The sequence below is a fragment of the Diorhabda carinulata genome, chromosome X, assembly GCF_026250575.1.
Source record: "Diorhabda carinulata isolate Delta chromosome X, icDioCari1.1, whole genome shotgun sequence".
Lineage (NCBI taxonomy): Eukaryota > Metazoa > Arthropoda > Insecta > Coleoptera > Chrysomelidae > Diorhabda > Diorhabda carinulata.
Genome location: NC_079472.1, coordinates 17,973,135 through 17,999,800, shown reverse-complemented (window position 1 = coordinate 17,999,800; position 26,666 = coordinate 17,973,135). Strand labels below are relative to the sequence as shown.

The following is a 26,666-nucleotide window of genomic DNA, read 5'->3' as shown; positions in this document are numbered from 1 at the left end:
GTAACCAAATAAGTTATTTTTGTACTTATTGTAATGATTAGTAATCCCAAGAAGTGATTTGTTTTACTATATTTTTTTATTGGAATGACATGCATCTCCCCGTAGCGAATAATAGTTATTTTATGGAACCTTTATATCAAAATATATAACAGTGGATAATGTTGATGTCGAGGCCATATTGTAAGTATTACGTATTGAACATTATAGACCAGGTAATATTTATAATTTTATCTTTACAAAAAACATCTTTGTAATATCTAATACTTTATTGTTTTTGATATGGAATCCAGGATTATTATGTTTATATTACTTTATAGGGTCATTGAACTTTATACGTTCCTTTATATTTATTTTAATCCTTCAAACAAATATGACGTCAAAGGACTGACGAACACATTTCGTAATAAGTCAACAAAATGGCGTCAAATCATAACTCATTACTACTAGGTTAGGTACTGGGGATAGAAATGGAATATTTTTAGGATTTTTGATCTATTTATTCAATTACTTTAATAATATAATTATTGATATTTCTGGTATACGAAGTAACTAAGGGAATAATATTCAATAAACTAAAACAACTCTTTATTTTTTTTAACAGGTTATAATATGATGGCTCTAACTTATATTGGTGGTAAATTGGACGTTGATTCTTTTTTTGCACACGACTCTTCAGTCTCTAATAATGTAAAACACAGTCTTACATACAAGTCTTGACATGAGGGTAGCAGAAGTGGTTCAATTCACGGCTGCTTAGTTATCTCACTCTATGGTTACCAGGTTGGCGCTGTTATCGAGGGATGGATAATAAACGCATGCGAAATGCAACTTACCGGTCCCAAATTGTGTGAACATAATAATAATAATCATTATTACTTCTATAAGTAATGACCCTTTATGAATAAAAGTAGGTAATATCTACAAGTAAATGGGCCATGACAGAAAAGTAAGGAAGAAATAAGAAGGCTGGTAAAAAATTAAATGACAGCTACGTAACCAAATAAACCCAATCAAGAAGCCCTTGAACGTTGACGTTTGTGAGTGGATCTAACAGCTGCCATCCTGTGGCGCGCCTACGTGGCCCTGAGCAAACGACGGCTCATTTTTATGAGCTTAATCCAAGGCGGAAGCAATCATGTCAAAGAATGAATGGTACGTTAGCCCTAATAAGGTGTCGTCTTCAATTCTTTGTTCCAAGAGCAGGGAACATGGGACTCTGAGCAAACAAAGACCACGGAACCCATTACATCCAAAGCTATTTTTTTACCGATGTCGAAGCTCTGACCAGTGCTTTTAAAAAGTTCGCAATATCAGTGGTGTGGAGAGAAAAAAAGGAGTTAGAAAGCTGAGGTTCTTGAGAAGATATTAATTTGGAACTAATAATCAGGAAGCATTTGAAACTTTAATCAATTTTAATTAACATGTTAATCAAGACATAAATATTTATTTCACCTTAATATACTCTTGGATTGAATTTTTACAATATTGCAAAAAAATTTATCGCTTGCGGCTAAGTACAGTACATAACACAACTATTATTTTGAAAATTTGTCTTATAATCGGTGATATTCTGAAAAATTACGCTACAGCTTTGAGTTGTGGTTCTTCTTTTTTAGCAACACCCCCTAAAAGTTTCTTGATCTCGGCAATTGCTCTGCCTGGATTCAAACCCTGAAAATAAACAAAAAGTTTAATATAAATTTCAATCAAAATAGCAACTTCTATGAGGATTATTTGAAAAGTTCCCGACCTCAATCTAAAGATATCAGCACTTATCATTATAAGCAAGTGCTTTGTTTCTATTTAACAATCGTATAAGTAACTCATTATTTCAGATAGACATAAATGACAGTTTTTATATTCTAATTAATCAGTTATAGCTTATAGTCCATGTTGTCATAAAAAAGTTAGTGTAAAAAGAGTACCTCATTGAAGGATGACATTCTAGAATCCAAATTATCGAGAAATCCGTTTTGTATAAATAGGCGCTTGTTTTTCAGAGAGTAAATCAGTAAATAATTGGATGTCATAGTGAACAGGAGTTGGTGAATATTTAAGCCTTGGTGGATAATTATTATAAATAGCGGTATTTAGTGCATCTAGTGTAATTGTATAAATAAATCAAGTGTTAATGCACCCCACAGATCAAAACTGTTTAAAAAAAAATAATAAAAAACATTACAATATAGATTAATACAATAAATACCAGAAGTATCCAAACAAATTTGAATTAAATTATACAGACATTAGAATAAATCATAGTTTGACATAAATTATAAATGATATTATTTTTTCCTTACTTTTGGACAAGTTCTTGTGCAGTTCATGATAGTGTGACATCTGTAGGCGGAAAACGGGTCCCTCATTTTATCCAATCTTTTTTTAGTTGCTTCATCTCTAGAATCAATTATCCAACGATAGGCCTACAAGACGAAACATATTTAGATACCGACCATACAAATTTACAAATAAAATTTATGGAAAAAACAAAGTTGGAATTTCTGGTGCAGATGATAGTTTTATAAAACACACTCTATATTACCATAACATCAAAGATAATTATAATTTCTGATACCAAATAAAATAAACATTTTTTCTTGCTTCGGATAAGTTATCTGTATTCAAGAATCAAAAACCTTGTTCTAGGATTTTTCCTATAATAAGGTTGAATCCTGGATCTTTTTATTGTATGATGTTCATGACTTTGTTTATCGTAAATCGTTTGTCTGGCGGATCAAGTACAGATACAGCAGTGATGGAACATGTGATCAGAATTGGATGAGGATGAAGATAATTGGGTAAAGAAATCCTTATTTAACCCTTAAACACACGTTTTTTTTTGAAAAAAAAACCGTCCAAAAAAATACATTCAGAAGAAGATAATCAATATCCAATTGAATCCACATGTTCAAAGGTTTCCAGTATTGCCCCTGATTCAACTCTTTTGGTGGAGGTAAATGATAAATATCAATAAAAACATGATTTCTTCTTTTATTTCACTTTATTTTTTAATTCTTGATTATATTTAAGTGTAAAAAATTATAGTCACATAAAATACAATGTCCCCCCAATTAACTCAAATGTACAAACTAAAGGGAAGAAAAGCAAAAAGGAAAAGAGATCGTCCACTGATAAAATAAATAAAAGCATGTAGAGAAAGGGTAGGAATAGAGAACTGTGGTGAAGCAACCATGACAAAAATAAATGGAGGAAAACAATAGAGCAATTCCAAGCCTTAGGGCCCATAAAGCCTGTTTACCTGTTTTATATATATTTTTACTAAATGAAACTATAACAGGTGAATTATCTAAGGATAGGTCATAGCAAAACTCTGATTTTAAGTATTTTTTGCTTATTCCTTTACAGTATGGAGTAAAAGTGTTTATACTTCCAAAAAATATTTCAGAGGTTGATAAAAACCTGATTATGGTAAGAGAATAAGCAATTTTGATTTATGGACCTGCTAGATGGAAATGAAATAATAAACGAAACAATTAATACAAATCCATAATAAATTTTTCTGCAGTTATTAATTTAATGTAACCATGGTTTTAATTACCTGCATGAGTACAGCAGGTCCCAAATATTTATCGCCATTCCACCAGTAGCTTGGACAAGAAGTAGAGCAACAAGCACATAAAATACATTCATATAAACCATCTAATTTTTGTCTATCACCCACACTCTGCAGATATTCAGTACTTTTATTGGAATCAAGATCACTGAAAATACAATTTTTAATATTTTCACAAATTACATTAAAAAAAAATTACCTTCTCTGTAACCAAGGCTCAATAGATTTGTATTGCTTGTAAAAATTATTCATATCAGGGATCAAATCTTTTACTACATACATGTGCGGTAATGGATAGATTTTTGTCTTTCCTGAAGTATCAATTTTGCTTAAAAATAAAGAAACGTTTAAACAAAAAAATTCAATTAGCTGTATAAAAACTAATTATCAATTACTTACCTTATACATGCCAAAGTATTCACTCCCCCAATATTCATAGCGCACGATCCGCATATACCTTCACGACATGAACGTCTGAAAGTTAATGTAGGATCAATTTCATTTTTAATTTTAATTAGCGCATCCAAAACCATGGGGCCACAACTGTTTAAATCAACTGTATATTCTTGCATATGTGGTTTTTCGTCGGGTTTGTCGGGGTTCCATCTGTAAATAGCAAAAGTTTTAGGCCTTGCTGGCTTTTCGGAACGTTTTGTTTCGGCTGCGGCTGCATTTACAACGGGAGCTAAATGAAAATGACGAATCTACAATTACATCTAGATTATATAACTGAAGTATTTGAGTTTGAATAATACCTGTCCAAAGTTGCCTTTACACAGATTAACTAGTTGCAGTCCCCTCGACATCTTATTCCTACTTGATTTTATTATACCGAATAAGATCAAGCGGTAAAGAATTTACTGTTTATTTTATCAATATGTTGCTTTTAAAATTACAAAAAATGGATGACATATAAAACATTTGTCTGAATTTTGACAAATGTCAATTTCATTTTCACGCTCACCAACTGACAGTAATTACTTTTGCATACACAAAGAAATTTTTTTTACATATTTTTTTAATAATGATCAAGTTATTAATAATCAATCAATTAATTATTTAGAATTGAAGACGTTGCATTTTTTTATTAGAGTGATCCATTTTGACATATGCACACGTAAATAAGTAAAATATATATTAATATAAAAATTACTCTATCTATGGGTTAGTTACCGAAGCTTTGGTACAAGTGAAAAATCTAGAAATTTATCTTCCTACAAGTGATAAATGTCAACTACGTACTTTAGCAATCGAATGAGTTTTCGAATCTGCGCATTTGGAGTACTCTCATATCTAAAATTTTCTTCATTTTCTACTTGGCAGTAGGTACGTCAACGTGTAAATATTAGTTTTTCTGTGAAAATTAACTTTTAAATTCACTGTTTTAGCAATACCAAGTAAAACTGGAGATTCTTCGAAGATCCAGGATTTTCTAGGACGGATTTTCTGTTTTTACAGTACAGTGAGTCACATTTTGTTATTATTTTAGGTTTGTTTTGTGGTTTAGGTCAACATGCTGGAGATGACACGTAGACTTTAATACAACCGTTGGAAATTTAATTACACATTTCAAACTTCTGTTCAGAGTGAGATTTTCTTGTAATATTCACCAGTTTCATGAAAAGTTGATCCCATTTCCCATGATTGCTCGGATATTTTTACCACATGGTCATATCCAGTTCCATATGTTGATCATTGGACACCATATCTAGACAATTGCGTGTGATTTTTTTAATATTCTAATAATAAAATTTTTCAAAAGTTATAATTCTTTCGACAATTATTCCATTTAATTCAGATATTTTAAGAGTTTCATCTGTACGTTTATTTTGGTTAGTAAATTTTTGAAATATTTACTTTTTGTTAAAGTTAGCTTTCTCTTTAACAAACTAAAATTTCATTTAATTGATTTTTAGCTATTAAATTGTGCTATTTTTTCATAATAGTATTTTTATAACCTAAATTATAATTATACATAATTTTCAAAGCATAAAGAACATTCATAAGGTCTTATTGTTATTTTTTGTTCAACATAGATCCAGAGTTCGTTAGTGATGATATGTCCTATAAGTTTCAATATCATCGTAAAATGATAGTAATAAGATTAATGTGGTAAAACACCCTTTGAAATACAAATTTACTTATTATTTGTTCCTTTATTTGCTTCTACTTCCTCTTTTATCTCCATATCTACAATTATTCACACTTAACCAAAGATGAACATGTTCTAGAGAGTATAATTGTGTATTGGTGTAGTAAAAGAAAACAGTGAATATTAGTAAACAGTATGGATAACATCAATATCAATATTCCATAAATTCCAATTTATTTAATGTTTATTCAGTGTTGCTGTAACGACTTGGCACGAATAAGGACAATCCCAAAATGCAGCAACCAATGATGGAAGCAGGAGCGGCCTATGAGCCCTCTGTAAGAAGTTACGACGATCTATTCCCAGCCCTACCAGAATCTACACCCCAATATCAGAACAGCTCTACAATGGGACAATGGACCGACAAGATGAGAGTTGGGTCTACAAGAATCACACAAGTTTTCAGGTAAGAAAAGGAAAATAAAATACTTTATATTTATTGATTGGTATTTAATGAAAATTCATTATTATTAAATTTTATCACACTTAAAATGAAATTAGTCAGCTGCATTATCAGTACATAAAAATATTGAAATTCAAGAGCCAGTGGGTTTATGTCGCCAGTTATTTTTAGATACAACAGTTGTGTAATATTCTCAGACTCCAATATTGAGAATTGAAACCATCAAATTAATTACTCAGCTCACCTCATTTGAAAAACATTGCACCAATCATGTGCTAAATAAAGGACACTTTAGTGACATACAAAGGCTTCTAAATATCAAGATAGTATGGGAAATCATATTATTACACCAACCTCCAAATATATGTTCAAAGTTCCTCCAACCCCATCTACTTTCTTTGCTGAATAATATGCATCTCTGCTTCATCAGATGCATCTCATATTTACAGTTTCCCTGCATACCTGGTCGCTAAGGAAGCTGTATATAGTGATAGTGTCTAGTGCGTGAACTTTCTAACAAGAGCCAATATCAAATCAACCCTAAAACATTAAAGTTTTCAATGAATGGGAGAACCAATGATCAACATCCACATATAAGTGATAGTGGTAAGAGATGAAGCTCTAATATGTCTCCTTCTAGGCCATATGTGCCTGACTCATAGTTACTTATTTGATACTAAACCTGAACCCAAATGTGATAATTGACTATAAAACACATAATGGCAGAGTGTCCATTTTTTAACACAGAATGATCATCATCCAGTCTACCTAAATACAATATAACTAACCTCCAAAATTCCCTCAAATCTTGATCATAAACTCAATCTAGCAAATACTTGTAAATAAAATACCAAAATTTAACTTGTACTGTCCACTCTAATAACCAGTGTATGATTGATACGAATTTTCTAATAAAACAATATATTATGTAATTTTCATCTAGAAATCTATTGTTAACTTCTATATGAGTTATAATAACTGGCCTTTTTCTGTTGGTGCATGAAAATATAAACATAAACCTTCAAAAACTGATTTTCAACTGCTTGTGTTTAACTAAATAGTAAATTATTTCGAAATTCTGCCTTTTACCGTAATTAGTTTTGTTTTTCATATGATTATTTCCCTATTTCCATTTATGCTTAGCAAAGGTGAATTAAAATGAATGCATATTGTTTTTCTTATAGCCCTTTTGCCATGTAACAAATGTGTAAACTAGTTTTTTTTCCTACAAATGTGAGTATGAATCTTATGAGTCGAAAAAAGGCTTTTACATACAAATTGCCTACAATATTTTTTAATATTTTGAACATTTTAATCAAGATTGGAACAAATTAACAAAACAACAGACGAATTTGTGTTATTAATATTTGTCATTTCTTCTCTTCGGCATGTATAAATGCTAACTAAAAATGATTATTACTACATAAATAGAAAAATGGCGTCAGCGCGACTTGAACCTGGGACCTCACGCACGTGAGCCTTATACTTTAACCACTACGCTAAGGAGACCTTAAAATACGTCTTTTTACGCACTAGTGGGTATAGTTTTATGTACGTACGTATTACGCACAGTAGTAGAAAAAATTATTTTCATCCCAGTAAATGAATGTGGGCAATGACATTTCGTTTACTGTTGGTGTTTGAATTTAAATATCTTTATGTACCAATAAAATAGATGACTAATTTTTAATTTGTTAAACTATAATCAAATTGGGCATAAAAAAGTATAATTTCCCAAACATATTCGAATCGATTTAATGGTTATTAAGGATTCCATTATTAGATTTCAAAATAATAGCAAATATGATACTATTTATACTGAACACACTGTTTACACTACCACTACCCTCAAAATTTCACTGACTGACGCGCGTTTCTATAACCAAGTTATGGTCTTCAGGGACTGAAGGAAAGTATAATCGTGAGTGTTGGTGTAGTGCTATAAATAAATAGTGTATGCAGTATGGGTCTTACAAACAGTTCCAGGAAATCCAACTTAGTTGCCGCCTATAAACCAGTCTCTGAAGACGATAAATTGGTTAGCGAAACGCGTACCAGACAATGTAATGGTGACTGTTGGTGTAGTGCTATAAATAAATAGTGTGCTCAGTATGAATATCACAAACGTTTCCAGGAATTCTAGCTTAGTTGTCGACTGTAAACCAATCTCTGAAGACGATAAATTTGTTATCAAAACGCGCGTCAGACAGTGTAATCGTGAGTGTTGGTAAAGTGATTTAAAATAATGTGTTTAGTATGAATATCACCCACAGTTCTAGGAATTCCAACTTAGGATATGGTTTATTAATTTTTACATCTAGTTTTGTTTGGAAAATTTGTTCTACAAATATTTCAATAGTTAAATCGATGAATATAATGAAGTAAAATTTTTTAAATAAAGTTCACATTCTTATCTTCAACAAATTAATAAAATGTTTACCATCAAAATTCTGGTAGATAAATACTCTTTACTTTAATGAATTCTGTTAGATTCATTTCATTCTTATCTATTCCAGCAAAATTTTATAAATTACTGGTTTTTATCTTTAAAATGAAAAATATTTTTGATAATAATTGTACATTGTTATTATTCTATGTAAATATTGATAGGAAAACATACTTTTTCCTGAATAAATGAGTTAAACAAATACCTTATCTAAAATTTGATTGATTATTTTGTGATCGGTTTAACAGTGGTCATAACAAAACTAAGTAAGTGAAAAAGTGGTCAGTGGATCACTGTCAATAATTATATCTTCTGCTGCCTAGGGTTTTGAAGCCTGATGGATAGGTTGGTTGTTAAGCCCTAGAAATTCAGCTTGCACGCAATAAAAATGGTACCGAATCGATGATGTTGCAAGAGATCTTGCATGATACAATCAGCTGAATTTCATCTGAGCATGTTTTTGATGAAGATATATTGCGACTTGCTTTGTATTGCACGTTGTATTGCATCATGTCAAGTGGGCTTAAGGATTGAAGTTCTGTCCACTGCCTGATGTTTCTCAGCCAAGACATTTTCTTCATTCCGATCCCTCTCTTTTCGATCAGTAGGCGCAAAAAATTATATTTGTTGTTTCGTATAATGTGTCCTAGGCTCGCCGTTTTTCTCTTTTTAATTATTAATTTTTAGGGTAATTAAATTGTATACAGTAAGGATGAAATAAATAAAATATTCAAGTTATCAATTTCTCACTAATTAGCAGACTGGAAGTAGTAATACTCAAAATAACTATTCTTAAAACATATGAATAAGAGAAATAAAAGGAAACAGAAAGTTGTCAATGTGAATATACAATGAGGTCCATATGTATGGAATAAATTCAATTTTAGCGTTATTATGTACTATGAAAAAAACCTGAAACAATGTCGATTTTAATTCATCATTGTAATCGTGGCCCCACGTTGGGCGCCAATTTTATAAAATTCGACGACGAAGGCGTCGAATAATTGAGAAGAAAAAAAAACGTTACGCGCCAATCGTGACGTATTATCGCAAACGATATAAAAATATAAGCAAATAAAAAAAACAAATTTAATGAAAGTAGTTTAATATCTGTATTGTTCCTGTGCAATGCAACAATCTTATAAGATATTATACTTTTATAATATTAACTTCCATATAAGTTTGGTATAAAGTTTTCTAATTAAAAATATCTGTTAAACACATTATTAACCTTGTTGTTTCCTAAAATAAAGAAAAAAAAGGTTTTCTCTCTACAGGTCATAAAATCGATAATACGAACCCAAAATATATTAAGTTTATGAAGTAGGTAGTTAGTTCTCTCTGATCCTTAACATACCTCCGAAACTTTAATAGAAAAAACAGACTGTTACCTAATTCGATAATCCCAAGAGTTCCAAAATTTTGATTTGTACTGTATTCTAAAATATTTGCCTACTCTCTATCGACTAAACAGTCCACAATTCTAAACTTCATAAAAATTTTAAGAAAAAAACTTGATCTGATAATAACTGGGAATATTATTCCTAGTTAACAATTTCCATGTAAACATTATTTTAATTTTTTTCAACAACTTGATTTTAGGTATCTTTTGATAGAAAATCAGTTCAAAATAACTGGTAAATAAAAATTAGCATTATTTTAATTTTTGGAGTGGATACTGGTATTTATGGGAGTCGGGACAAAATATTTTGAAACGAACTTTAAGATAAGGCCAAAGAGCGTCACCACATGAACCAAATAGCGACGCTCTTCGACGTTGTCTTCAGTTCGGGTCTCAAGCCCGAACGAGGGTTGTTAAACTACTCTGATGAGAGGTAATAACGTCGAAACTAGTCCCTAGTTACAACCTCCTTGCAATTGCGAGCCATCGATTAAAAGGTTGATTAACATCATGCTCTTCAGAGGAGATCTAATTCAATATTCGTCGAGGTATTAGCCAACAAAGTAGTTGTTTTCTTCTTCGAAGAACGACAGAATACATTTTCGAAATTATTTCAGAGGTGAATAGTAGAAATCGTTTAGTTCTCAGTCGAATATTATTATTCTGGGTATCGCATGATCTCACCAGAAATTTGTGGCCAAAATAGATTTTTTTTTTGATATAGTAGCGAACGTGGTTTTTGTGAGTACTGACAAGAAAACACGACTAATAAGAATATGAAATGTTAGTTATGCAGATGTTAGATAACAAAAAAAAAACTAGCAACGTTTATCACATTATAAATATTACTGAATAAGTAATTTTTACGATTTGTGGCATTACCAATAGTTTCTAACTAAAAATTAAATGCTTAATAATAATTTCTCATTAGGACGCTTTTATCAAAGGTCAAACAGTCAACTGTTTTAAATAATAGTAACTGCTGGTGTTGAATAAGAATTTATTATACAGAATGAATACAAAACTTGATTCAATTGACTATCGTTGTTTCAATCTACTTCTAATTTGAAATAAATTCAAATATTAAAAAATAATTATCAGATATGTAGTTACATCAATCTACACAACTTCTTGTTCCCGTTTTTAGCTCTTCAATATTTTTCAATTCAGTTTTAATAACTTTATTTTCCAATTACCTCCATAAAGTCAGTACCGTTCAATAGGAATATATCAACCTAACCATCTGCCTGCAAATACCATCGAGGTATTTTCTTCTTGCAACAAGTTGAAACCAGATGTCTGCAGTGAAGCTTAGCTTGTACAGGTTTAAGAAATAAATCAACTTATTGCGGTACTAATTTTTGCGAGAACTACAGATATTGTACAGTATTAAAGGCTGCTTGATATGATGCAAGACAATTTGCAATGCAATGCAATTTTTCAGCTGATTGTTTCATGGAAAGTCTCACATTTGCGGCATTATCGATTTGATATTACGTCTCTCGTCAAGGATTTATTAGTTATCTTATGTTTTATTTTAATTAAAAGTTTTTCAAATGTTTCTTCAACCATTCTCAGATATAATTTTGTATGTTTTCTCGTTTAATTCTATAACTGAACTTTTGTATCCCTTTGTTCTATCTAGTCAGGACTTGGCTTATCATCGCCTGGATGCTTTTTTCTTCCCTTGAACTCCAAAAGCAAATTAACAGCTGACCCCTTTTTCATGTTTACTCTATCTAGCTTGGTTATTTTTATTTTTAAACTGATCACAATATATAAAACAGAATTTGAGGTTAGGAAATTGTTTACTTTTGCTTATGGAATTTAATTTAGTGACAACCATGATGCAATGGTAAGGGATTTGTTAATGCAAAACAACGTGCAATATCCGTTTATGCAATATTTTCATCTTGCACAATGTCAAGCGACGTTTCATCAAAGAATATTGGTGCTTATAACTTTATTTTTTTATGATCCCTTCCCAAGCCTTCACTACTATACTGTCATTCAGTCTAGTTGGTTTATTTTTTGTAAACAAAACATCAATCGGGATCGTAATTCCTGGAAAATTGTAAGTTGGTTAGGACACAATTTTCCTGATATACTGGTTACCTTTGTCTTAATATTTTGTTATGTGGTAGGTCGACATATTTTTTGCTAAATAGATTTCAAACATTTGACAAATGAAAAATTAATCTTATTTTGTAAAATTCTTTCCAAAGCTCGTTAGTGATGATGTTTACTCAATAAACTTATCACCTCCAAAACTTTGGAAAATTATTAGATGCCTTTTTATCATTATTTGCATTTATGACATGTAAATATATAATCTTGGCTTCTTACAAACATTGTATTTGCAAATAGGGTGGTTCCTTTCATTTTTTTTAAAGTTACATTTACCACAAAAAAAGCGACTATCCTCAAATGTTTATTAATAATACCAAGGGAAGATTAAATGATATACTTAAGCCTCCATATAGACCGAAATCTTACTTGGAACACACACCGCAAGACTAAAAGAAAACAAACAACATAGAAATTGGCTAATTGGCTAATAAATAGAAATTAGTAGCTAATAATGGAAAAAAAAAATCACACATGGAATCGAGAATCGAGTTTTGGGGATATAGCAAGCCTCAAACTCAAAAATTCTCATTTCAATCCAACACTCTGTAAATGCTGCTCAATGCTACTTGTTATGTCTCAATTTCAACCGTCCACAAAGACCACTGTGCAAACAGTAGCAACCAACCAATCAACCTTTAACTGCAAGAAAAGACTAAAAAGATAATGGCCCGATGATCATAAGACAAATTACCGTTGATGAACCTGCATCATACCATTTACTTATTTCTGAATATAAGTAGATTGTAAATTTGAAAATAAAGAAGTTTTTGAAAAATTTCTATCGATCCAATTTCTGAACCCTCACTCCTTGTAATCAGAATTGAGAAATGTCCAAGAAAGAATATGTAAGGATCTAAATCATTATGTACAAATATGTATATATAAACATTGTACAAGATTCGGAAGTTTTGAGTTGAGAAAAATAGATTTGACTCTGTTAGACATAAACTACTAAACTGCTCCCCATCGCAACTAATGATCAACAAAGATTTTTTTCAAGAATCAATGGAACTAATTAATCTTTATGAAACGAGGAGATTTACAATATTTAATTAATCGCTATCTCATTTGTTATATAATATTTTACTGTAATGAAATACGAGAGTAGTCAAAGAAGTAGAAGTTTTGGAAACATTCTTAACATTCAAACTATTTGTTTCGATGAAAACAACGTCAAATGTAGAAAATACATCAAATAAAGAAATATTCATATCAAATCATTAAGTAAATCCTCTTCAAGTCTTCCCTTACATAATATAACTCGAATTTAGTTTAATTTTGGCGATGTGACTAATATATTGTGAATGCCACTTCTTTCTCATATTTTCCTAATGTATTTAGAGATATTATTATAACAATATTATAAATTATCTGAAAGACTTTGGCCTTTTGAAGTTTTAGAATTGGAAATCATATGTTTAAATATTTTTAAGGGTCCCTTATGAAGAACGTAAATTGGACGTACAAAAATTCGGCGAAGGCGAATCTAACCACATCTGTGGTAATATTATGATAGAAACAGGTGCACACATTGAAATATCCCATGCTAAAGATCAATCGCTCACGTTCTTAGTGACAGGCAAACAAAACGAGGTACTTGAAGCAAGAAGAAAAATTTTGACTCATTTTCAGACTCAAGTAAGTAGAAAATTTCATCGTGCAAATCAGTTTTTTTACATCATCTTCCTATTTCTTTTGCATTAGTCGTATAATCATCTTCCATTGTTGGAGGCTTCATTTTTCATTTTAATTAGTCATTTTTAATTTGTATGGTTTACAAAGAAAAAAAAATAGTTTTTACTATTTCAATTTATCCAAGATAAATTAAATTAATGGGAATTGTTTGCATGTTGTCAAGAGTCCTGCAAATCCAATTTCTTATACTGAACTACTACATCAGCACTCAAAAAAGTGTCCTTATATCTCTCCAGGTGTTTTGTATCCATATCTACAATTATTTTCCAATTTTTATCCCCAGTTTAAATACTTTTGGTTATTTCTTGTTAGTTGTAATTTAGGGAACTGAAAGTTTCGGTCTCTCAAGACGGTAACTAGTTTAGTGCTACAAATAAACAGTGTGTTAAGAAATTCGAACTTAATAGCACTGGTTCCATCAGCTAGACAACGTTTATGGGGTTCTAGTTCTACCATCAACTTATTTACGGTTTGTTAAATGTCTGTACCCTTGGTTGTACCATGGAAATAAATAAGATCAAGAATCTGCTATGCTGAATTGTTTTGATGAAAATACGAGCTGTATATATCCGGGTTTTATAAATAAAAATTTGTATACAGATCGATTAATATGGCCCTCCAATTATTTGATGCGACAATGACATTGTTTTCAAGTTTTAAGTTGTTTTTCCCATTCTATTTGAATAATTTTTATTAAGTACGTCATATTTGCTTCTACAATTACTTCATAAAAAGAGTCAAAATTGCATTTGTTATCAGTATTAGATTTTTGAAATACATAAAACTTTTCTCGACTCTCATGTATATTTTTGCAATGCTTTGTTGTGTGAAGTAAAGTCGTTTCATATTATATTATATTTGGGAACAAATAGTACTCGCATATGAACATTGCATTGACTATTTGGGATTTGAAATTCTTATTCTCAACGGTTACTATGTTTGTCCATTATTTTCCTATTTTGTAAATATATCACTGAATGTTACTCTAAGGCTTTATGATTGGTGGGTACTCCAAACTTTTGTCAATCCCTCTCAACTCAATGACTGTATGAGCTATTTATTTACTTTATAAAAATGTAATTATTTTTTTTAGGCTAGTAAACAAGTGTCTATTCCAAAAGAACACCACGGATGGATTCTAGGTAAAAAAGGAGATCGTCTGAGAGAACTTGAGAAAAATACTGCGACCAAAATTTCAGTACCAGCAATAAATGATCCATCCGATGTAATTACAATAACAGGTAAATATATATGACTCGATATATAATTAGTATTTTTATTTTGAAATATATCTGATCTAGGTACTAAAGAAGGAATCGAAAAGGCAGAACACGAAATAAGAGTAACATCCGATCAACAATCGAAAAAAGCCTCAGAACGTCTGAACATTCCCAAACATTTCCACCCGTTCATAACTGGTCCTTATAGTCGAAATTTGCATCATTTAATGGCTGAAACCGGTGCGAAAATAAACGTACCTCCACCGTCGGTAAACAAAGACGAAATTTTCATTGCTGGCGAAAAAGAAGGTGTAATGGCAGCCAAAAATAGAATCGAAGATTTATATAAATCGTTAGAAAAGGAATTGAAAACTGTAGCAGTGGAAGTGCCAAAAAGTCAACACAAATATGTAATAGGGACAAAGGGAAATACAATACAGGAGATTTTAGATACTACTGGAGTTAGTGTTGAGATACCTCAAAATGATTCACCCACAGGTGAGTTTTTTGTTTCAATATTAAATGTATTAGCAATAATCAGAGAAACCAGGATCAATGGTAAACTATAAAGAAAATGACATCGAACAACCTTGAAAATATTATCCTCCAAATATTGCATTGTAGATCTAAACATATATCTGGTAAAAGGTATATGTACAAGAAATTATGCTAGATTGAAACAGGCTAGAGTGAAAAGATAATTTTTCAATGATCATCTTTTTTCATTAGTTTGTTACACATTAATTCACTTGTAAATTTTTTACATTATCATTTTTCAAAATTCTCATCTTTTTTCTTTTCTTCCTATCCATACTTCATTGATCAAATAAATAATTAAAAGAAACGCCACAATGCTGGGTTAGTACCATTATGTCCTTTTGGTTCTTAAGATTCCCTATTTGTTGGTATCTGTACTATTATGTCCTTTTGCTTCCTAATTTTTCCTTTGTGTTGGTATCTGTACCATCATGTCCTTTGGGTTCTTAAGATTCCCTTTACTGCTATGTTCTGGTTCCTAAGATTTCCTTTATGTTGATATCTGTACCGTTATGTCCTTCTCATTCCCAAGATTTCTTTTTTGTTGATGTTTTGGTGTCTGTACCATTATATGCTTTTCGTCCCCGAGATGTCCTTTTTGTACTATTATCTCCTTTTGGTTTCTAAGTTTAGATTTCCTTTTTATTGGTATCTGTACCATTAAGTCCATTTGATTCCTAATTTTTCCTTTCTGTTATCTGTACCATTATGTCCTTTTCGTTCCCAAGATATCTTATTTGTTGATGTCTGTATCATTATATCTTTTTGGTTCTAAAGATTTTCTTTCTGTACCATTATGTCCTTTTTGGTTTCTAATTCAAAATTTCCTTTGGTATCTGTATCATTATGTCCTTTTGGTTCCTAAGTTGAGATTTCATTTTTGTTGGTATATATGTTGATGAAAATTTTGTTTCAGGTACCATTACTCTACGTGGTCCCCTTGATAAGTTGGGTTCAGCATTACAAGTAGTTTGCGAAAAGGCGAATTCGGTTCGTTCCAGCGACGTAGACGCTCCGGCGTGGATCCACAGATATATAATCGGTCGCAAAGGTGCCAATATCAATAAAATCACACAGAACTTTTCAAAATTACATGTAGAATTTACCGATAAAGACAATAAAATCAAAATCGAAGGACCTCCTGATGAAGTGGAAAAAGCGCAAGAACAACTGGAATCTATAACCAAGGATTTGATTGCTAAAATGATGTATTTGGAGATGGATGTCGATCCTAGGTTGTTCAAGCACATCATTGGAAAGAATGGAGCTAATAGTAAGCGTATTTTTAAATTAATTGTGTACAATTTTACAAAAAATCTTTTATTTGTAGTTAATAAACTAAAGGAAGATTTCAACGTTTCAATCAACATAGAAGAAAGTGGTTTGGTGCGTATCCAAGGTAACAGAGAAGATGTGATTAGCACTGCATCTGAATTAGAACAAAGAATTTTCAAATTGGAAAACGAAAAAGAAAAAGATGTCATAATTGAACAGAAACATTATAGAAAAATCATAGGTGAGTATTTTGATGTTCTTTAATGCTTATTTCCAATTATTTTCAATTTTCTACTATATTGAGAGATAATAAAAATGATTGTTTGTTAGGTGCGAAAGGAGAAAACATCAAAGATATCAGGGATAGATTCAATCAAGTACAAATCTATTTTCCGGGACCAGGAGAAAGAAACGACATTGTTAAAGTTAGGGGACCAAAAGAAGACGTCGATAAATGCGCTAGATATTTAGAAAAATTAGTCAAAGAACTGAATGAGGCATATCAAGTCGACCTTCCAATTTACAAACAATTCCACAAATTCATAATAGGCAGAGGTGGTGTTAACATCCGTAAAATACGCGAAGAAACCAACACCAAGATCGATCTACCGGCCGAAGGCGATAAAAATGATATGATCACCATCACCGGTAAAAAGGAGAACGTAGACGAAGCCGTCGAAAAAATACGCAAAATTCAAGATGAACTTGAAAATATTATTACCGAAGAAATAACTATTCCTCCTAAATTTTACAACTCTCTCATCGGTGCCAAAGGTAAACTAATACATTCTGTTATGGAGGATTGCGGTGGTGTTACAATCAAATTCCCTAGTGCCGATAGCAAAAGCGATAAAGTTACTATTAGAGGACCTAAAGATGATGTTGATAGAGCTAAGCAACAGCTGTTGGATTTGGCAAATGAGAAGCAACTAGCCAGCTACAGTGCCGAGGTTAGTACGATGAAACACATAAAATATAAAGACAAAATTATTTATTTATTGGTAAGTGATAGAGGCGGAGAAAATTAAGTCATAATAAGGTTTTTTGTTACCAGGAGTATTTGTTCCTAGTTTATACTCTTTACTTATCTTCTCCCTTGTCTATCTTTTTCTCTTTTCTTGTCTGATATTGACTCCAAGGCTTTAAACAAGTTTTTCAACCAGGGATTCAGCGTCTTCTAGGTCCTCTTCTGTCCATTGTCTAAGGTATCAACTGCAGCAAACCATATATCTTTTAGTGTTTTAGTTACGTTGATCTTTAATAACTTTTGTATCTTTTTGCGTCTAATTACTTGATCTGATTGATCAACTTTCCAAAATTTTATTTAATATGAGTTTCAATACACGGTAACCAGAATACCATAAAGTAAATTACTAATATAGTATAATCAAACATAGATGTAACATTTAGTGTGAATACTAAATTTTATTTTATCAAATACAATTTGATGCATCTTAGATCTAAGCAGATTTCTTCTCTATAAGATTTTTGTATAAGAAATGATGCTAGATTACAACAAACTAGAGTGAAAACGTATTTTTTTGATAGATGCGTTTTTTCATTGGTTTGTTACAATTAATATCATTTTTTTTATATACGAGGTAAGACACATAAATTCCATTACAAAGTGTCAAAAAGGGGGCCTTTTTTTCAGTTTCAATTACATTTTGACATTTTGTATTGGGGCAAATATCACCAATATTTTGAAAATGAACACCAAAAAATTCTTAATAAATCTACACAGTTTAGTGACGTTTTAATAATTGTATTTTTTAACATACTGTGATAAAAAAATCGGAAAAAAAGCCAGACTAGTAAGAACATATTTTGCTCTACCAACTGTCAAAAACTAATGCGAGTATTACCAAAGTCCTCAAAAATATACCTACCTATCGACTGTTGGTACTACTGTGAGGGAATGTTTATTTTTAATGGGACAATTATCAAGTTAACATTAGACAAGTATTTAATGATTTATGATTCTGAATTCGGTGAAATTTTGAAAGTTTGTTTATTTATAATAAACAAGTCATAGTTCCAAACAGATTTTCTAAAAACTTCTTAATAAAAACTCTAGATAATGTTCTAATTTGGATATTGGAACATGGAAGTGAGGAAATGATTTTCTAAGTACTATATATGCCCGTACAATCTCAAAGTTATTACCAACATTTTTAGTCTTGATGATATTCTTTTGAAGAAAAAAATTATCCAAGTCGATTAGGTTTATTCTAAAAACTGCTAAGACAGTAGTTACAACATATTGTAATAAAAATATTTCACCAATTTCGCACAGTTTGGAAACATTTCAAATTTTGTATTTCTTAAATCATTCTACAACAAAAAAACTGAAAAAAAAAACATCTGAAACCACACAGCCAGATCATTAATAAAGCATATTTTGTTCAGGTCCGTGCCAAACCGCAACACCATAAATTCCTAATCGGGAAAAACGGTGCCAATATTAAGAAAATTCGCGATTCTACGGGAGCCCGCATAATTTTTCCTTCTGATACAGACGAAGACAGAGAAGTTATCACTATTATTGGTAAGAAAGAAGCAGTCGAAGAAGCCAAAGCTGCCTTAGAATCTAAAATTAAGAATGTAGTAAGTAAAATAAGTGAAATTGATATTTTAGCACGTTAACCTATTTATCTTATTTTTTTTCAGGATAATATAGTGGAAAGTACAATGCAAGTAGACCCTCGCCATCATAAACACTTTGTAGCCCGAAGAGGAGAAGTTTTGCACGGAATATCCGAAGAATGCGGAGAAGTTATGATATCATTTCCGCGTTCAGGCGACGACAGCGACAAAGTTGTCCTTAAAGGACCTAAAGAATGTACGGAAGCCGCCAAAATTAGAATCAACGAAATTATAGCCGAATTGGAATCGATGGTAACAATCGATTGTGTCATCCCGCAAAAACACCATAGAACAGTAATGGGTTCCAAAGGACACAAAGTACAAATGATCACTTCTGATTATCACGTTCAAATCAAATTTCCCGAAAAGAATAACCAAGACGAATACGTAAATCATGAACAAGTTAATGGAGAAACTGATGAAGAGCCTATCAGACAATGTGACGTTATAAAAATAACTGGTAAAGACACCAATTGTGAATTAGCTAAACAGGCGCTATTGGACTTGGTACCTATAACAATATCCGTAGACGTACCGTTCGAACTACATCGTTCTATCATAGGACAAAAAGGCCGCGACGTCAAAGATCTTATGGATAGATACGACGTACACATCGTTCTTTCTCCTCAAGATATTAAGGAAGACGTCATCAAGATCACTGGTGCGGCGACTAACGTCGAAGATGCTAAAGAAGCTCTTTTGGAAAGAGTCAAAGAATTAGAGGCCGACAAGAAAGACAGAGAACTTAGAAGGTTCGCTTTAAAGGTCGAAGTACCGCCCGAGTACCATCCCAAGATAATTGGCAAAAGAGGTGCTGTCATTACTAAGATCCGCAAGGATCATGACGTTCAAATTACTTTTCCCAAAAAAGGTGAGGATATTTTCATTTCTAATAAACTAAATAGTTATGGCTAAAAATTCAACTATAACTGACTGACAAACGTTTCACTGCGACCCTAAGGATCTATTGCCTATCTTGCTGCAATACTGCAAGAGAGGCTTTGTCTCTATTTAACTATCTTTACAAAGATTTGATTCATTTCTATCTTTATATTCTAAATGATTCACATCTTCCTTAAACCAAACTTTAACAGACCTCCTTGTTTGTCTTATGTACTTTCATTCATTATCATACTGATACAACTATACTGATCGTTACACAAGTCTTGTTGCTATTGTATTGACAATAATAATAGTTCAATATATTTTTTCGTTTGTTTTGCCACTACAAACTATTTTTTTTTTCTAAAGGAGATCCAGAAGAATCGATTATAACCATCACTGGCTACGAAGCTAATGCATACAACGCCAAAGACGATATTATGAAAATTGTCAACGAACTTAACGAGCTCGTTAAAGTAGAAATCAACATTGACGCCAGTGTCCATTCTAGATTAATTGGCGCCAGAGGCCGTAACATTAAGAAAATAATGGAAGATTTCAATGTCGATATCAAATTCCCTAGAGACGGAGACAAAGATGGTAATCTTGTTGTCATTACCGGCCAAGAGGATAACGTGTATGAAGCTAAGGATCATTTGCTCAACTTAGGAGAAGAATACGTAAGTTGTTTCCATTATCACATCTATAAATAGATCCATTTCAATAGAAACTCTCAAAGAAAGCGTCCGTATCATTTCATTTCCTTGAAGTACTTTATTCAGGACTATAAATGGCTAGAAATCGCCGGGGGATGGATCTGGAGACTATGATGGATGTGAAAACAATTCATAGTTAAATTCATTGAGTATAACTCAGTTTTTACAGCTTTGTGATAAGTTGCATTATTTTGATGGATTAGAATGTTTTTTATTCTGAATATGAGATCGTGTATTTATGATTTCATTACCAAATTACAGATGCTGTAACCTTTTTGACCGATTGTTGTGTTTTTACTTGCTCGTATGAACATCATAATCATATAGCATCATCGTGCTTGTACGACCACATTCAAATTGTATACCCGTCAATGATGGTCGATTTTCTTAAAAAAGGGTCACTATAAGATAATTCTCTCCCAGCCAAGCTTTTGCCTCCAATATATTTTTCCAGTTAAACAATAAAATGTCTAATTTGTTCTTTTTTGTGTTTCATCAAACTCAGATTCTAACAAAGCAACTATATGAGGTAACCAGCTTGAAATTTGACAACTGTCGGTATACCGTGTATAGCATACACGTATAGCACGCGTGAGGTAGCGTGATACGATTCGTACAAGTGTTGCGTGGTGATCCGCATATTGAGACACGCATTTTCAAATAGGAAACGGTAGGGTTTGGATTTGATTGGCAGTTTGCGACTATACGGCGTCAAAAAATTTCAGTTTTGACAATCGAACAAAACAACTTTTGTTATTGAACTAAAGCTCTGAATCAGAATCTGATGATGCTGATGAGGAAATGTTTTTCTATTCCTTGATGAAGAAGAAATCACTTAACAAATTTATTCTATCGAAGAGAAAAAACAGTGGACAATTTACAATTACAACTAATATGAGTGATACTGATTTTGCTAATTATTCCCGAATTAATCGAAACCAGTTGCTGAAATATATGAGATGATCCGACAAGACATCTTCATATAATCAACATTTTTTGTAATGCAAAGCTCTTTGTGTTCCCTTACTGCATCTATTAACTTTCTTCTTCTGTCATTTTTTTATAAAAAAATTAGGGTAAGATTTGCTAGTCACCCACTTGTGTGGCACAGTAATCTACAGTGAGCTGTCTGTTTTAATTTAGTTCTAGGGTTCAATTAATTTTCTGGTTTTGAATAGTCAGAAGAAAAATTACTAAACAAGGACGAAAAGAAAATTGTGGCTATCTGTCTTTGAAATATTACAGAGAAATTACAGAAATCCAATGGATAAGCAGATTATTATAAGATTATTGATTGCACTCTACAATCTGTAAATGTGACATCAATATTGTCACCATTTTCTCATCATTGTTCTCATTTTATTAAAATGATATTAGAACGAATCTTATTTTGATTTAGATTACAAACTTAAATGAAAGAAAAAACATTTTCATACTAACAAAGATCCTTTACTTCCCCATAAACTAAAACTTTTTGAATTTCAAGTTAAACATGAAGATGGAGTAGCTTTAACAATAATAACTGAAGAAATCGTTTCTCTTTATTTTAATTAGATTCTATATATATTATATTTATTTTTCTTTTTAGTAAAATTTATTATAGTTTTTTCCAATTCTTTTTCATATTCTGTTGTTTATAATGTTCACATTGATTGGATTCTTCTATTTGTTGCTTCTTCATCTACTCATATTTTCCTATCTCTAATATTTTCAAAATTATTTCCAGTTACAAGACTACACGGAATTACAAACAAGAGAAAGACTACATACATTGAGTTCCCATTTTGAACCCGCTGCTGCACAGAATAATCACTCCCGTGGCGGCGAGCCCAATAATGGATTTGTAGTACAGGGTGGACCGTGGGAACAGAGGGCTCCAAATACGGCTAGCGTAACGGAATTCCCGTCCTTCAGACGTGCTACGGAAGAGCCACAAGCACCAGCTCCAGTAGCAGGCGCTTGGGGTTCACGACATAAAATCTATTAAACGATACAACTACTTTTTGCTTCCACTTTCCTACAATTTCATTTCTATTTAAAACATTTTGGCTTATTTTTATGTTGTACCTTCGTATAAATTATCACTGCCAAAAAAATATTCTAGGAAGTATTTTTTTATTGTTTCGAAAGTTGGAAGTAGGAAGCTTGCCGAATAATTTGAGGTTATGTTCAAAATACTAACCTTAGTTATTAAGTTAGTTGCGCGTGTTGCAACCACTCCTCCCCCTCCTCTTCCCTCACTGTTTGCTGCATTGATTAGTAAAAAAGGCCTGGCGACGAAACTGGACTCGCGAATTAACGGATAAACGATATAAAACTAAACAAAGAGATGAAAACTGTTTTTTTTTCTAATATGGTATGTAATAAATATTTAAAAAAATGGTGTCTTCCTTAATTGAAGGCATTGCACGGCCTAGAATATATATATATATATATATATATATGTATGTAGAGATGTTATGATATTTGCAACTTATGTTATTTTTTGCTATGTATGTGTTGCCCCCCCCCCATTTGTATATTATAAGATAATTAAGGTATATATAAATCTGAGTGACAGCCTGTAGACATTTTTGAGAGCTGAAACAATCACCACTCACTGATTTAAGTAATTGCCAGAAGTATAGGAAAAATACTAAAAATTAACTTCTCACATTTTTTTGGACGTTTTCTTTCTATAAAATGATAGTATTTTCCAAAAACTGAAAGTGTTTGTAGTTAGTTTCAATTTCATTACTCTAAATTTTGAAATTGTATTTTTACTTGTAAAAAACCTGATAAATCTGTATGAAAAATTATAATTTTTCTCTGTTTATTGTTTCAGTTTACATTTTTCACTATATTGAGTCATAAAATTTTCATTTCTTATAAAACTGCTAGATTTTTGCCAACAATTCTCAATTTTCATTTGTTTGAATTCTCAGTTTTCATTTTCGCTGTTTCCATTACTGGTTTTCATTTTTAATGCCTTGAAACATGAAAAATTCCATTTTTCATTGTTTGGTATAATAATTTTCATTATTATTAATTATTAATGTGTAATTTCTTATGAAATCTGTAGTATTCCATTGAAAAATATCCATTTTTTTGCGCATTGAATTACAAAATTGTCATTTCTTGTGATAGCTAACAGATTTGAGCATAAAAACCATCTTATAATTGTTTGGGATCCTAGTTATAATTTTTTTATTGTTCTGTATTATCAATTCGTCATTTCTTGTGAAAATTGATAGATTTGAGTGAAAAATATCCATTTTTTTCACTATACCATTTTCTAGTTTTCAGTTTTAATACATTGGAACACGATATTGCCATTTATTGTGAAAACTAATAGACTTAACAATAAAATACCCGCCCTTTCACTGTTTGGTATTCTAGTTTCAATTTTTTATTATTATATATTAAAAATATCCATTTTTTCACTATTTCATTGTCTAGTTTTTATCTTTAATGTCTTGATACAGGGAATTTCCATTTATTGTGAAAACTAACAAAATATCCATTTTTTCACATTTTTTAATTTGTAGTTTCCATTTTTGATACCTTGATTTACGAAATTGTCATTTCTTGTGAAAATCTTGATGAAAAATTTCTGTTTTTCATAGTGCAGATTTCTAGTTTTCATTTTCAAAGCATTGAATTACGAAAATGTCACATCTTGTGGGAACAAAATCTTATTTATGAAAACTTGGTTTGATGTTCGGAGGGGTTTCGTAGAATGAGATTTAAATTTGTGGTGAAATTGTTTAATCTCTCAAAAATTCATTTATATCATTATTGTTTCATGATCACTCTTACAGTATACAGGTTGAGCTCAGGCGTGGGACATTCACTTTAGATATTAACAAAATAAACAACAAAAAGGGTGGGAATGGAATTTTTACTGTGATAAACAAAAATGATTTGTCTACATTAAAAAGTGATTATAAACTATGGTACTGTAAACCCGGGGCGGTAGTAAAAGATCCCCCTACAATTTTTCACCGCAAACTTTTTTAGTTGCACAATTTTTTTTCTCAATTATGTACCTGTTGAAAATACTGTAAATAGTTTTTAACAATATTTGTTTTTTGTGTATAGGGTGATAAATCATTTGAAAGGGTCTAAATATTGATATTAATTATAAAAACGATCAACATATTTCGATTTCGGTGTCTAAAGTGGTTGGCCTAATACCATCTATGTATGTCGCATATCGATATTCTTTTTTATATTTTTTTTTTGAATTGTTACGTAAATATTTTTTATTTGTGTCATAACTTCTCTGCCCCCCTTTTTGAAAAAAAAGCAAGGCAGTGTATTGTATCGTGCCTTTGTCTCAGATTTAATTTTTCTTGAAGAACCTACCATCCCCTAAATTTTTTTATTAGGAATTTCCCCTCCCTATTCCTTCAATCAATACGTTTTGTTATAGACAGATAGGATAACTCCAATTATTACAATTTCTTATTTTTCGGAATGTTTTTGTAGTTAGAGGGAGCGGATTAAAAAGTTTGTTCTGTCAAATAAAATTTATATAAAGGATAGTGTTATTTTTGTGGTAACTTTTTCATTTTTGGTTCTTTGTTATTGAATCAACTTATGAAGAAAAAAAAAATGACTGATTGTACGTGTCGAAGAAATCAACACGACTTAATTAATTGAAAAAGATATATTTCTAAATTTTTTTTGCTGTTAATCTTGTGTATATAGGATATATTATTTTACAGAGAGTCCCTGCGGTCATTTTTGTTAGCCCAGGACTAACCTGAGGGAGAGAATTATAATAAAACAAATAAAAATACCTTTTGCTTTTGTCGTTTATTCCCTTCATTTTTAGCTTCAGAAACCGCCGAGGAAAATGTGAGTTGTTAATTTTTAACCTCCTGTTATTTGCAATAATGACTCGATGGAAACAACTGCAAATTGAAGGACATAAGGACATAAGAGGAAATATCGACAATCTTGGATCGTGCTATGCAGGATTCTAAAAGCTCGAGATTTTGGTGTCTTGCAAAAATACTGAACGCACTAATTACTGCTATTACACCAGTATTACAATCACCTAACCAAATTATCGTCTTCTAGACATAAAACAGTGACAAAATGTGTATTTTCCACTAAATGTATCAGATTTCATAATAGATGAAACTTTGATAATCCTAAGTATTGAAGAATGAAAATTAAGAATCCAAGCAAATGAAAAATGGCAATTTTTCACTGAAACCTACCAGTTTTCAACTGATATGATAATTTTTTATTCCAGAATACTGAAAAATAGAAACTAAGTCTAAGCAAATGAAAAATGATATTTTTTACTAAAAATCTACCAGTTTTCAACAGAAAAGGAAATTTTATAATTCGGAGTAGCGAAAAATGCAAACTAAGAGTCCAAGCAAATGAATGAATGAATGAATTTTCTTAATAAATGAAAATAGGATAATCCAGAGTAGTGGAAAATGAAATTAAGAATCCAAGGAAATGAGAGATGAGACTTTTTTGACAAAATCTACCAGTTGTTACAAGAAATGAGAATTTGATAATTCAGATTAATGAAAACTGGGATATTGACAAGTGAAAAATATGCATTTCTCCACAAAGATTAAAAT

General features: G+C 31.3%; 2 protein-coding genes across 2 annotated transcripts; one reads left to right on the top strand and one right to left on the bottom strand.

Moving 5' to 3' along the window:
• Positions 1-1,383: 1,383 nt before the first annotated feature.
• LOC130900703 (uncharacterized) lies at positions 1,384-4,796 on the bottom strand. The gene is made up of 6 exons (XM_057811494.1): positions 4,330-4,796; positions 3,974-4,278; positions 3,774-3,902; positions 3,560-3,722; positions 2,301-2,423; positions 1,384-1,671 (listed from the first exon to the last, which is right to left on the bottom strand). The coding sequence occupies exons 1-6, from the start codon at positions 4,378-4,380 to the stop codon at positions 1,579-1,581; spliced, it is 864 nt and encodes a 287-aa protein (XP_057667477.1). The 5' UTR covers positions 4,381-4,796; the 3' UTR covers positions 1,384-1,578.
• A 39-nt stretch (positions 4,797-4,835) lies between these two features.
• On the top strand, positions 4,836-25,862 carry LOC130900701 (vigilin). The gene is made up of 13 exons (XM_057811484.1): positions 4,836-4,900; positions 4,963-5,036; positions 5,919-6,132; positions 13,541-13,745; positions 14,896-15,043; positions 15,104-15,520; positions 16,476-16,832; positions 16,890-17,075; positions 17,165-17,784; positions 19,244-19,441; positions 19,505-20,351; positions 20,732-21,042; positions 22,805-25,862. Exons 3-13 carry the CDS (start codon positions 5,960-5,962, stop codon positions 23,063-23,065), a joined length of 3,723 nt encoding a protein of 1,240 aa, XP_057667467.1. The 5' UTR covers positions 4,836-4,900; positions 4,963-5,036; positions 5,919-5,959; the 3' UTR covers positions 23,066-25,862.
• The last annotated feature ends 804 nt before the right edge of the window (positions 25,863-26,666 follow it).